The sequence below is a fragment of the Mobula hypostoma genome, chromosome 23 (genome assembly GCF_963921235.1).
Source record: "Mobula hypostoma chromosome 23, sMobHyp1.1, whole genome shotgun sequence".
Lineage (NCBI taxonomy): Eukaryota > Metazoa > Chordata > Chondrichthyes > Myliobatiformes > Myliobatidae > Mobula > Mobula hypostoma.
In genome coordinates, this window is record NC_086119.1 from 60,300,880 (window position 1) to 60,313,723 (window position 12,844).

The 12,844-nt window shown below is 46.3% G+C and overlaps 1 protein-coding gene across 4 annotated transcripts in view; it reads left to right on the forward strand.

Moving 5' to 3' along the window:
* Window positions 1-12,844, forward strand: part of sfi1 (SFI1 centrin binding protein) — a 269,555-nt gene that overhangs the window by 203,089 nt on the left and 53,622 nt on the right. For 3 of the 4 annotated variants that reach the window (XM_063031824.1, XM_063031825.1, XM_063031826.1), the window contains exon 30: window positions 1,890-2,049. In XM_063031824.1, the coding sequence (XP_062887894.1) occupies window positions 1,890-2,049 (160 nt within the window). Of the gene's footprint in view, window positions 1-1,889; window positions 2,167-12,844 lie in introns of all 4 variants that reach the window. The other variant, XR_010015925.1, reaches the window with a different exon arrangement.

The window sequence follows — 12,844 nt, forward strand, 5'->3', positions numbered from 1 at the left end:
AGAATGTAAGTCAGTAGTGATCTTCAGCACTCCTGTCCCTTGGCCGGGAGAAAGAGAATGTAAGTCAGTAGTGATCTTCAGCATTCCTGTCCCTTGGCCGGGAGAAAGAGAATGTAAGTCAGTAGTGATCTTCAGCTGCTCTTTTCTTCTAACACTGCAGAAAATCAAAGCTGAGTTTTTTATCTTCTGCACAAGTACTTGTATGCAATGAGATGCTTACTCGCAGCAGCATTACAGATGTATAGCATCTTATGCACAATATCATAAGCAAGTTAAATATAATTTTGTCAATTATAACAGAAATAAATCCATTTTAGTGCAAGGTGATCAAAGTGGTCATAGTATTGCTAAACTCCAGTGATCAGTGTTGTGCAGTTCTGGTAGTTTAGCTTGTTTTTTATTCCATGTGTGTGCAGTACCACTCCAGCACTACACTGGGAACAGTGGCCCAGAAATTGTTTGCTGGTTGCTGCAATGCAAAAGCTGTTCTGACCTGAATTTAAAATCTTCTTCAGTTGAGTGACAGCGGGATTGAAGCCAACCCATTCTTCCCTGCAGAATATTTTTGTCTCAGATGTTGATTCCATCTTCCAATTATGAATGTTCATCTCCACTTACAGACTGTCACTACACAGTCAATCACGGAGGGGGAGAAGATGGCGGCGCGACGCAGCTTGCGCGGCCATTCCGGTGAATGTTGTCTGTAATCTGTCAAGTAGGGTGCCGTGCACAATCCTGATTTGATGGAGACAGGCGTGAGAGAACAGAGGAACATCTGGTGAAACTTCTGAAATGCCTTTTTTGCTGTCGCAGCTACTGTGTGATCCAGAATCTCCCGAGGAGAAGGCCCCGAGTCCTCGGCTTTGCTTGTTGCTCGGCAGCTGGGACGGGGTCAAAGTGCTCGGCAGAGATGGTGCTCGGTGCTTGGTGTCGGAGGGCTGGTCGGAAGCTCGAAGTTTTTGGACGGACTCGGAGTCTGCTGTGGTCGGGTGCTTCTAATGCATCGACAGTTGTCGGCACCTGGAGGTTTATGGCAGGGAGAGTTTCTCCCTTTTGCTGCCTGCTATTGGGGACTATCGGGAGTCAATCGGAACTTTGAGACTTTTTTTTACTGTGCCCATGGTCTGCTCTTTATCAAATTATGTTATTGCTTTGCACTGCTGTAACTATATGTTATAATTATGTGATCTTGTCAGTGTTAGTCTTTGGTTTGTCCTGTTTTTTTTTGTGATAGCCCTCTGGAGGAACATTGTATCATTTCTTAATGCATGCATTTCTAAATGACAACAAACGAGGACTGAATGTCCTCATAATCTAATCTAATCTAATCATACCTTCATCATCATAAGGCTCGATTACTATATGAATTTCAAGTCAGTTATTCATGCTTGTCAACAGCAACAGAACTCAGAAGTTCACAACATGTCCTTGGCTTTTTGATTATGCAGAAAATGTGTGTAGAGTAACTCAATGACAGAAACTAGTTCAAAACGCATTTGTTTGTGAGGGCGGTAGGTTGAGCTGAAGATGCCACAGAAATGTGAAGGCTTTGCATATACAGTGAGTTCTTGAGTCCAGTTCAGAGCCCAGTTCTAACACTCCATTTAAACTTGCTTCATTGGAAAATTTATTATAGTAATGTGAAACATCTTTTTTAAAAAAAATGCAAATGAAAGGTGTGTTAATAATTGGAGTAAGATCCAATAGTCTGCAAAATCTGCCAATCTGGCAAATTAACAGAGTTTCACTATTGTTCAACTATGTGTTATCAACTGTGATGTACAAAATGGGGGGCGCTGGACATGTCGTACTGGGCCCCAGTCTACTAGCCTGCATTACAGGGGACTGAAGGGAAATAGAACTAATTCTTGTTCCCATTTTGATTTTAGACAAATGAGGATCGGAACAGGAACAGTGCGTTTGGTGCCCACCGAGTTCAAAAGGATCAGAGAGTTTTGACTGAACAGTCACTCACAACTAAACAGCTGCTCTCTCCAGATTATTTAAGGAACAGAACAGAATTCCTCAGTGTAACATTCCAGGACATAGGTAAATGAATAACTGAAAGACTCCAACACGAGGAAATCTGCAGATGCTGGAAGTTCAAGCAACACACATAAAAGTTGCTGGTGAACGCAGCAGGCCAGGCAGCATCTCTAAGAAGAGGTACAGTCGACGTTTCGGGCTGAGACCCTTCGTCAGGACTAACTGAAAAAAGAGCTAGTAAGAGATTTGAGAGGGGGAGGGGGAGATCCGAAATGATAGGAGAAGACAGAATGGGGAGGGATGGAGCCAAGAGCTGGACAGGTGATTGGCAAAAGGGATATGAGAGGATCATAGGACAGGAGGCCCAGGGAGAAAGAAAGGGGGAGGGGGGAAGACCCTGATAAGACTATTGTGTTCAGTTCTGGTCACCTCTTTTTACGAAGGATGTGGTATCTTTAGAGAGGGTGTGTGGAGGAGATTTGGTAGAGGTGTACAGTATACGATGGTAAAGGGCATTGATAGAGTGGACAGCCAATGCCTTTTTTTCTCCCAGAGCAGCAATGACTAATGTCAGAGGACATCCTTTTAAAATGAGTGAAGGATGTTTAGGGGAGATGTCAGAGGTAAATTTTTAAACAGTGCTATGCCTTTGGAATGTAGTGCTTGGGATGGGGGTTGGGGCTGATAGATTAGGGATATTTAAGAGACTCATAGGCACGAGGCTGGAAGAGACTGGAGGGTTATGGGCTATATAAGTTGCATTGATCACGGAGTAGGTTTATACAGGTCAGCACAATGACGAGGACCTGAGCTACAGGGAAAGGTTGAATAGGTTCGGACTTTATTCCCTCAAGTGTAAGAGAATGAGGGAAGATCTTACAGATCTTATAATAGGTATATATACGGTGAATACTTGCAGGTTTTGCCCCTCAGCTTGAGTGAGACTAGACTAGAGGTCATAGGTTTAATGTGAAAGGTGAAACATTTAAGGGGAATTTGAGAGGGAACTCCTTCACTCAAGGGTGCTGTGTGTGTGGAAAAAGATGCCAGTGTAACGTTAAAGAAATATTTGGTAGTTATGTGGATGAGAGGGCTATGGTCTAGTACAGCCACACAGGTCTATGTGGAAGGTGAGGTCGCAATGGACTAGATGCGTTGAAGGGTCTGTTTCTGTGCTGTAGTGCCCAGTATTTAAAAGGTCAATGTGCAGGTATACATACTGTTCCAAAGTTTAGTAACAAGTCACCCTGGCAGTACCCTCACCTATCAATCAGAAGGTCCAGGTTTCAAACCACACTGCACAAACATTTGATGCAGCACAAATCAGGCAGGTGTAAACAAAATCTTGGTGCATTTCCTCGATCAAAGTTTTTGCAGGTTGACGTGTGAGGCAAGAGTTCCTTATCTCCTGTCTGTCATTTTTGTGGTGTATGCATTCAGTGTCACCAATGAACTGTTTACATAGAACATAGCAATTTACAGCACATTACAAGCCCTTCGGCCCACAATGTTATGTCCACCATGTAATCTACTCTAGACACTGCCTAGAATTTCCCTAGCGCATAGCCCTCTTATTTTTCTAAGCTCTTTGTACCTATGTAAGAGGCTCTTAAAAGACCCTATTGTATCCGCTTCCACCATCTATGCTGGCAGTGCATTCCATGCACCCGCTGCTCTCTGTGTGAAAAACTTACCCCTGACATCCCCTTGGTACCTATTTCCAAGCACCTTAAAACTGTGCCCTTTCATGTTAGCCATTTCAGCCCTGGGAAAAAGCCTCTGGCTATCCATGATCAATGCTCTTCGTTGTCTTATACACCTCTATCAGGTCACCTCTCATCCTTTGTCACTCCAAGGAGAAAAGGTCAAGTACACTCAACCTATTCCCATAAGGTACGCCCTCCAGTCCAGTCCTTGTAAATCTCCTCTGCACTCTCTCTATGGTATCCACCTCCTTCCTGTAGTGAGGCAACCAGAACTGAACGCAGTACTCCAAGTAGGGTCTGAGCAAAGGTTCAAAGGTCCAATTCGATGTCAGCGAAATGTATACAATATACATCCTGAAATGTTTTTTCTTTGCAAAAATCCATGAAAACAGAGAAGTGCCCCGAAGAATGAACGACAGATAAATGTAAAGACTCCAAAGCCCCCCCAAGCTCCCCTCCCTCTTGCACATAAGCTGCAGCGAGCAACAATCCCCCTCCCCCCACTGGCAAAAAAAAAGCTAGCATTGGCGCTGTCACCAAGCCCACAAGCGTGAGCAAAGCAATAGCAAAGACAAAGACTTGCAGTTACCCCCAAAGACTTCGCGTTTCACCCGGCATTCAACATACCACAGATTCTCTCTCTCCCTAATAAGGGAGAAAAAAGTGCTTCCATTTTTTCCCCAGTGAGCGGGGAGACATAACAAACAACTCGCTGGTTTACGATGTTAGAAGTCCATTATGTTGCTTTTTTCGAGCTCTGTGCCTGAAGATCGCAAAGTTCCTGGGTCTTTGGGCCCACAGCAGATATCCCGATTCCCCAAACGACACACGGGTCTTTGCCGTCGCACCAACCTTCGGTCCGCCCATCTCCAGAGCCCCGAGATCTTAGGATTCCGAATTCGAGCCGGACTCTCAGGCTGAACCCTTGCCGTGCCGAACAACGGCCAGTCCTGAAACCCCGAGAACAGGTCCCATTCCCGCAAAGAACCGAAGTCAGCGTGTAAATCCAGGTCAGGGTCTTCAAAGGAACCCTGAAAGGAAAAAATAAAGATATTAAAGATGGAAATAGAACTGTTTCCAAAGATGCAAGCAAAGGAGACGCCATTTAGCGCTATCTTAACTTCGCTCCACCTCCTGTCACTCCATCTCCAAGGTCTTATGTAGCTGTAACATTAGCTCACAGCTCTTGAACTCAGTCCCACAGTTGATGAATGCCAACACACCATAGGCCTTTTTAACAACACCGTCAACCTGCGCAGCAGCTTTGAATGTCCTATCGACACAGTCCCCTTGCTCTCTCAGATCCTCCACACTGCCGAGAGTCTTACCATTTATATTATATTCTGTCTTCAAATTGGACCTACCAAAATGAACCATTTCACACTTATCTGGGTTGAACTCCATCTGCCACTTCTCAACCCAGTTCTGCATCCGATTGATGTCCCGTTGTAACCGCTGACAACCCTCCAGACTATCCACAACACCCTCAACCTTTGTGTCAGCAACAAACTTCCTAACCCACCCTTCTACTTCTTCAACCAGGTTATTCATAAAAATCACAAAGAGGAGGGATCCCAGAATAGATCCCTGCGGAACACCACTGGTCACCGACCTCCATGCAGAATATGAACCATCTAAAAGCCCCCCTTTGCCTTCTGTGGGCAAGCCAATTCTGGATCCACAAAGCAAGGTCTCCTTGGATCCCATGCCTCCTTACTTTCTGAATGAGCCTTGCATGAGGAACCTTATCAAATGCCTTACTGAAATCCATATACACTGCTCTACTTTCATCAATGTGTTTTGTTACGTCCTCTAAGGATTCAATCAGGCTCATAAGGCACAGCCTGCCCTTGACAAAGCTATGCTGACTATCCCTAATCAGATTATGTCTCTCCAAATGCTCATAAATCCTGCCTCTCAGGATCTTCTCCAACAATTTGCTCACCACTGAAGTCAGACTTACTGGTCTATAATTACCCGGGTTATCTCTACTCCCTTTCTTGAACAAGGGAACAATATTTGCAACCCTCCTATCCTCCGATACTTCTCCTGTCTCTATTGATGATGCAAAGGTCCTCACAAGTGGCTCAGCAATCTCCTCTCTCGCTTCCCTTAGTAACCTGGGGTATATCTCATTCGGACCTGGTAACTTATCTAAGTTACAACACACACAAAAAATGCTGGTGAACGCAGCAGGCCAGGCAGCATCTATAGGAAGAGGTACGGTCGACGTTTCGAGCCGAGAACCTTTGTTAGGACGGAGGGTCTCGGCCCGAAACGTCGACCGTACCTCTTCCTATAGATGCTGCCTGGCCTGCTGCGTTCACCAGCATCTTTTGTGTGTGTTGCTTGAATTTCCAGCATCTGCAGATTTCCTCGTGTTTGCGAACTTATCTAAGTTAATGCTTTTCAAAAGCTCCAGCACATCCTCTTTCTTAATGTCCATATTCTCAAGCTTTTCAGTCATCCCCACAATTGCTAAGGTCTTTTTCCTTGGTGAATACTGAAGCAAAGTATTCATTGAGTATCTCCGCTACCAACTCCAACTCCACGCACATGTTTCCACCCTCGCACCTGATTGGTCCTATTCTCACACGGCTCATCCTCTTGCTCTTCACATACTTGTAGAATATCTTGGGATTTTCCTTACTCCTTCTCGCCAAGGCCTTCTCATGGCCCCTTCTTGCTCTCCTAATTCCATTCGTAAGCTCCTACCTAGCAACCTTGTAAATTTCTAGTACCCAGTTTCACGAACCTTTCGTAAGCTTTTCTTTTCTTCTTAACCAGATTTTCTACATACTTTGTACACCATGGTTAGGAATATCGAAAACCTTCGGCTCATGATGCTGTGCCAAACACATACTTATTTTAGAAATTACCTAGGGTTACCTTTAGCCCTCTATTTTTCTGAGTTCCATGTATCTATGTTCTTTAACTCTACCATCCTTTCCCTGCCTCAATGGAACATACCTATGCAGAACTCCATGCAAATGTTCCCTGAACGTTTGCCATGTATTTCCCTGAGAACGTCTGCTCCCAATTTATGTTCCTGCCTAATAGCATCATATTTCCCCCTGTTAAATGTTTTCCCAAGCTGTCTGCTCCTATCCCTCTCCAGCTCTATGGTGAAGGAGTTGTAGTCATTACCTCCAAAATGCTCTTCCACCAAAAGATCTGACACCTGGCCAGGTTCATTTCCCAATACCAGATCAAGTACAGCCTCTCCTCTAGTTGGCATATTGCATCAGGAGACTTTCCTGAACACACCTAACCAACTCCACCCCACCTAAACCCCTTGTGCCAATCAATATTAGGAAAATTAAAATCTCCCATCCCAACACCCCTATTATTATTGCATCTTTCCAGAATCTGCCTCCCTATCTGCTCCTTGATGTCTCTATTACTATTGGTGGGGGAGTCTATAAAAAACACCCAATAGAGATATTACCCCATTCCTGTTTCTAACTTCCACCCACACGGACTCAGTGGACCATCCCTCCAAGACTTCCTCCTTTTCTGCAGCCATGACACTATCCCTAATTAGCAGTGCCACGCCCCCACCTCTTCTGTCTCCTCTTTTGTTCTTTTTGAAACATCTAGAGCCTGGCACACTCAGCAGCCATTCCTGCTCCTGAGACATCCAGGCCTCTGTAATGACCACAATGTCATAGTTCCACGTACTGGTCCACGCTCTTAAGTTCATCGCCTTGTTTATGATACTCCCTGTGTTAAAACAGACACACCAGGTTGAGTGCATCTTTGCTCTAACTGCTGCCTATCCTTCCTCAAAAACTCCCTACAAGCTGTCTTTACTTGGCTTCCAACCTCCCCATCCTCTGCCTCTTCACTTCGGTTCCCACCCCCCTGCAAATGTAGTTTAAACCCTCCCCAATAGCATTAGCAAATCTCCCCGCCAGGATATTGGTCCCCCTTGGATTCAAGTGCAGGTCACACCTGCCCCAGAAAAGGTCCCAATGATCCAAAAATCTGAATCTCTGCCCCCTGCTCCAATCCCTCAGCCACACACTTATCCGCCACCTCATTCTATTCCTATACTCACTATCACATGGCACAGGCAGCAATCCTGAGATTACAACCCTTGATGCCCTGCTTCTCAGCTTCCTTCCTAACTCCCTGTAGTCTGCTTTCAGGACCTCCATCCTTTTTCGAGCTATGTCACACAGAGAGTGGTGAATCTGTGGAATTCTCTGCCACAGGAAACAGTTGAGGTCGGTTCATTGGCTATGTTTAAGAGGGAGTTAGATATGGCCCTTGTGGCTACGGGGATCAGGGGGTATGGAGGGAAGGCTGGGGCGGGGTTCTGAGTTGGATGATCAGCCATGATCATAATAAACGGCGGTGCAGGCTCGAAGGGCCAAATGGCCTACTCCTGCACCTATTTTCTATGTTTCTATGTCATCGGTACCAATATGTAACCACGACCTGTGGCTGCTTCTTGTGAAAACATACTTTGTTCAAACTGGCTATCGTATTTCCTGCAAGCAAATAGAATATATTAGTCAAAAGCAGCAGTTTGGCAACTCCAGAAGAAGTTATATTCATACTTTGTTACTCAAGCTGGAAATTTCATGCATTTGGTGTCTCACTCAGTGCAATGATGTCAAAGTTAGAGCTCGACTGCGCAAGAGTGTGGACATCAGCCAGTAAGATCAGCGAGAAGAGTTTAAAAGGAGACAGCCTTGTAGAGGGAGACAGAGTAGGAAGGCTTTGGCTCAACAGGGCTTCAGCAATAATGGGTCGAGGCGAGGTACGTTGCCTGAGTAGAATACCGACAAGAAATATGTGTGTGAGGCCAGTTTTCTGTGCTTGATGTCAGATGTGAGAGGTCCGGGAGACTCCCAGCCTCCTGGACGGACACATCTGCACCAGGTGCTTTGAGCTGCAGCTCCTTAAGGGTCCGTATTAGGGAACTGGAGGTGCAGCTCGATGACTTTTATCTGGTCAGGGAGACTAAGGAGGTGATAGAGAGGAGCTATAGGCAGGTAGTCACACCGGGGCCTGGGGAGACAGATAAGTGGGTAACAGTCAGGAGAGGGAAGGGCAGGAATCAGAGGCTAGAGAGCACCCCAGTGGCTGTACCCCTTGACAATAAGTACTCCTGTTTGAGTACTGTTGGGGGGATGGCCTATCTGGGGGAAGCAGCAGCGGCTGCGCCTCTGGCACAGAGTCTGGCCCTGTGGCTCAGAAGAGTAGGGAGAGGAAGAGGATGGCAGCAGTGGTAGGGGAATCTATAGTTAGGGGGGGTCAGACAGGCGTTTCTGTGGACGCAGGAAAGAAGCACGGGTGGTAGTTTGACTCCCAGGTGCCAGGGTCCGGGATGTTTCTGACCGCATCCAAGATCTTGAAGTGGGAAGGAGAACAGCCAGAGGTCGTGGTACATATTGGTACCAATGACATAGGCAGGAAAAGGGAGGAGGTCCTGAAAGCAGACTAGAGGGAGTTAGGAAGGAAGTTTAGAAGCAGGACCACAAGGGTAGTAATCTCAGGATTACTGCCTGTGCCACGCAACAGTGAGTATAGGAATAGAGTGAGGTGGAAGATAAATGCCTGGCCATGGGATTGGAGCAGGGGGCAGGGATTCAGATTTCTGGATCATTGGGACCTATTTTGGGGCAGGTGTGACCTGTACAAAAAGGGCAGGTTGCACTTGAATCCAAGGAGGGCCAATATCCTGGCGGGGAGGTTTGCTAAGGCTACTGGGGAGAGTTTAAACTAGAATTGCTGGGGGGTGGGAACCAAATTGAAGAGATGGAGGAAGAGGTGGTTGGCTCACAAATAGAGAAAACTTGGAGACAGTGCGAGAGGGAGGATAGGCAGGTGATATAGAAGGAATACACTCAGACCAATGGTTTGAGATGTGTCTATTTTAATGCAAGGAGTATTATGAACAAAGCAGATGACCTTAGAGCGCAGATCAGTACTTGCAGCTGTGATGTTGTGGCCATTACAGAGACTTGGATGGCTTGGGCAGGAATGGTTATTTAGAATGCCAGCCTTTAGATGTTTCAGAAAGGACAGGGAGGGAAGTAAAAGAGTTGGGGGTGCGGCACTGTTGATCAGAGATAGCGTCATGGCTGTAGAAAAGGAGGAAGACGTGGGGATTGTCTGCTGAGTCTCTGTGGGTGGAAGTTAGGGAGAAGAAAGGGTCAATAACTCTACTGTGTGTCTTTTATAGACCACCCAATAGTAACAGGGATATTGAGGAGCAGATAGGGTGGCAGATTTTGGAAAGATGTAATAATAACAAGGTTGTTGTGGTGGGAAATTTCAATTTCCCAAATATCGATTGGCATCTCCCTAGAGTGAGTGGTTTAGATGGGGTGGAGTTTGTTCAGTGTGTTCAAGAAAGTTTCTTGACACAATATGTAGATCAGCCTACAAGAGGAGAGGCTGTACTTGATCTGGTATTGGGAAATGAACCTGGTCAGGTGTCAGGTCTCTCAGTGGGAAGCATTTTGGAGATAGTGATCACAACTCTATCTCCTTTACCATAGCGTTGGAGAGGAGTAGGAACAGATGAGTTAGGAAAGCGTTTAAATGGAGTAAGGGGAAATATGAGGCTATCAGGCAGGAACTTGGAAGTATAAATTGGGAACAGATATTCTCAGGGAAATGTACGGCAGAAATGTGGCAAATGCTCAGGGGATATTTGCGTGGAGCTGGGAATCCCAATTAATATGTAGAAAACTAAAATCCCCTACTATCACAACTTTATGTTTCCTGCAGTTGTCTGCTATCTCTATGCAGATTTGCTCCTCCAATTCTCACTGACTATTGGGTGGTCTATAATACAACCCCATTAATGTGGTCATACCTTTCCTGTTTCTCAGCTCCACCCATATGGCCTCGGTAGACAAGCCCTCTAATCTGTCCTGCTTGAGCACTGCTGTAACATTTTCCCTGACAATGCCACCCCCCCACCCTTCATTCCTCTGCCTCTATCACGTCTGAAACGTCGGAACCCTGCAACATTAAGCTACCAGTCCTGCCCCTCCTGTAGCCAAGTTTCACTAATTGCTATAATGTCGTAATTCCATGTGTCAATCCACGCCCTCAGCTCGTCAGCCTTCCCCACAATACTCCTTGCATTGAAATAGACACACTTTAGAAGATTATTATCACAGCACAACCCTTCTATTGTGACTTTGCATGAACTTTTAACATCATTTATTTTCACTCCCATTCCACTATCTGCTCTGGCACTCTGGTTCCCATCCCCCTGCAAATCTAGTTTAAACCCTCCCCAAAAGCACTAACAACCTCCCTGCAAGGATATTGGTCCCCTTGTAGTTCAGGTGTAACCCGTCTCTCTTGTACAGGTCCCACCTGCCCCAGAAGAGGTCCCAATGATCCTGAAATCTGAAACCCTGCCCCCTACGCCAGTTCCTCAGCCACGTGTTCATCCACCAGAGCATCCTATTCTTACCCTCACTGGCATGTGGCACAGGTAGCAATCCTGAGATTACCACCTTCAAGGACCTGCTTTTTAACTTCCTACCAAGCTCTCTGTACTCACTCTCCAGGACCTCCTCACTCTTTCTTCTTACGTCATTGGCACCAATGTGAACCACGACATCTGGCTGATCACCCTCCCACTTCAGAATGCTGTGCATGCGATCAGAGACATCCCTGACCCTGGCACCCGGGAGGCAACAAACCATCCGGGAGTCTCTGTCACGACCACAGAACCTCCTTTCTGTACCTCTAACTATTGAGTCCCCTATCACTACCGCTCTCCTCTTCTTCCACCCTCCCTTCTGCAGTGCAGAACCAGACTCAGTGCCAGAGATCCAGCTGCTGCAGCTTGTCCCAGGTAAGTCATTCCCCCCAACAGTATCCAAATCGGTATACTTGTTGCTGAGGGGAATGGCCACAGGGGAACCCTGCTCTGCCTGCCTTTTCCCCTTCCCTCGCCTTTTGGTAACCCAATTACCTGTGCTCTGCTCCTTTGGCGTAACTACCTCCCTGAAGCTACTATCTGTAAACTCCTCTTTCTCCTGAATGATCTGGAGGTCATCCAGCTCCTGCTCCAGTTCCCTAACGCGGTTTGTTAGGAGCTGCAGCTGGATGCACTTCCTGTAGGTGTCCCGGAGGTCTCCCTGACTTCCCACATCCTGCAAGAGGAGCATTCCAACATCTCTACTCTACTCTCTACTCTAAGGAAACAGAACAAAACTTATCGGAACCTACCCTCATCTCTGCCTGTTCATGCTGAAGCCTGTTGAGCCAAAGCTGTCCCACTCTTCTCCCTCTCCCTCCGCTGCCCGCTGTATATGGTGGTCTTTTTTTAAACCTTTGGCGCTCTCTGTCATGCACCTGCACAGTCTATAGCCTCTTTTCCCCGAGCAGTGTAAAAAAAACTGTCTTCTCTCCGAGATCCCTTACTCCTTCATTCTCAGCCTCTTGCTCTGAGTTCTGCATAGGTATGTTCCAATGAGACAGGGAAAGGATGGTAGTGTGCAGGAATCGTGGTGTACAAAGGGTATTGTAAATCTAGTCAAGAAGAAAAGAAGAGCTTACCCAAAAAGCTGGGTAATGTTAGAGAGGTAGGAGATTATAAGGGGAGCAGGAAGGAACTTTCAGAAAAGAAATTAGGAGAGCCAGAAGGGGCCATGTGAGGGCCTTGGCAGACAGGATTAAGGAAGACTCCAAGGCATTCTACATGTATGTGAAGAGCAAGAGGATAAGACGTGAGAGAATAGGATCAATCAATTGTGACAGTGGAAAAGTGTGTATGGAACCGGAGGTACTTAATGAGTACTTTGCTTCAGTATTCACTACGGAAAAGGATCTTGGCAATTGTAGGGATGACTTACAGTGGACTGAAAAGCTTGAGCATGTAGATATTAAGAAAGAGGATGTGCAGGAGCTTTTGGAAAGCATCAAGTTGGATAAATCACCAGGACTGGACGAGATGTACCCCAGGCTACTGTGGGAGGCGAGAGAGGAGATTGCTGAGCATCTGGTGATGATCTTTGTATCATCAATGGGGACAGGAGAGGTTCCGGATGTTGTTCCATTATTCAACAAAGGGAGTAGAGACAGTCCAGGAAATTATGGACCAGTGAGTCTTACTTCAGTGGTTGGTAAGTTGATGGAGAAGATCCTGAGAGGCAGGACTTATGAACATC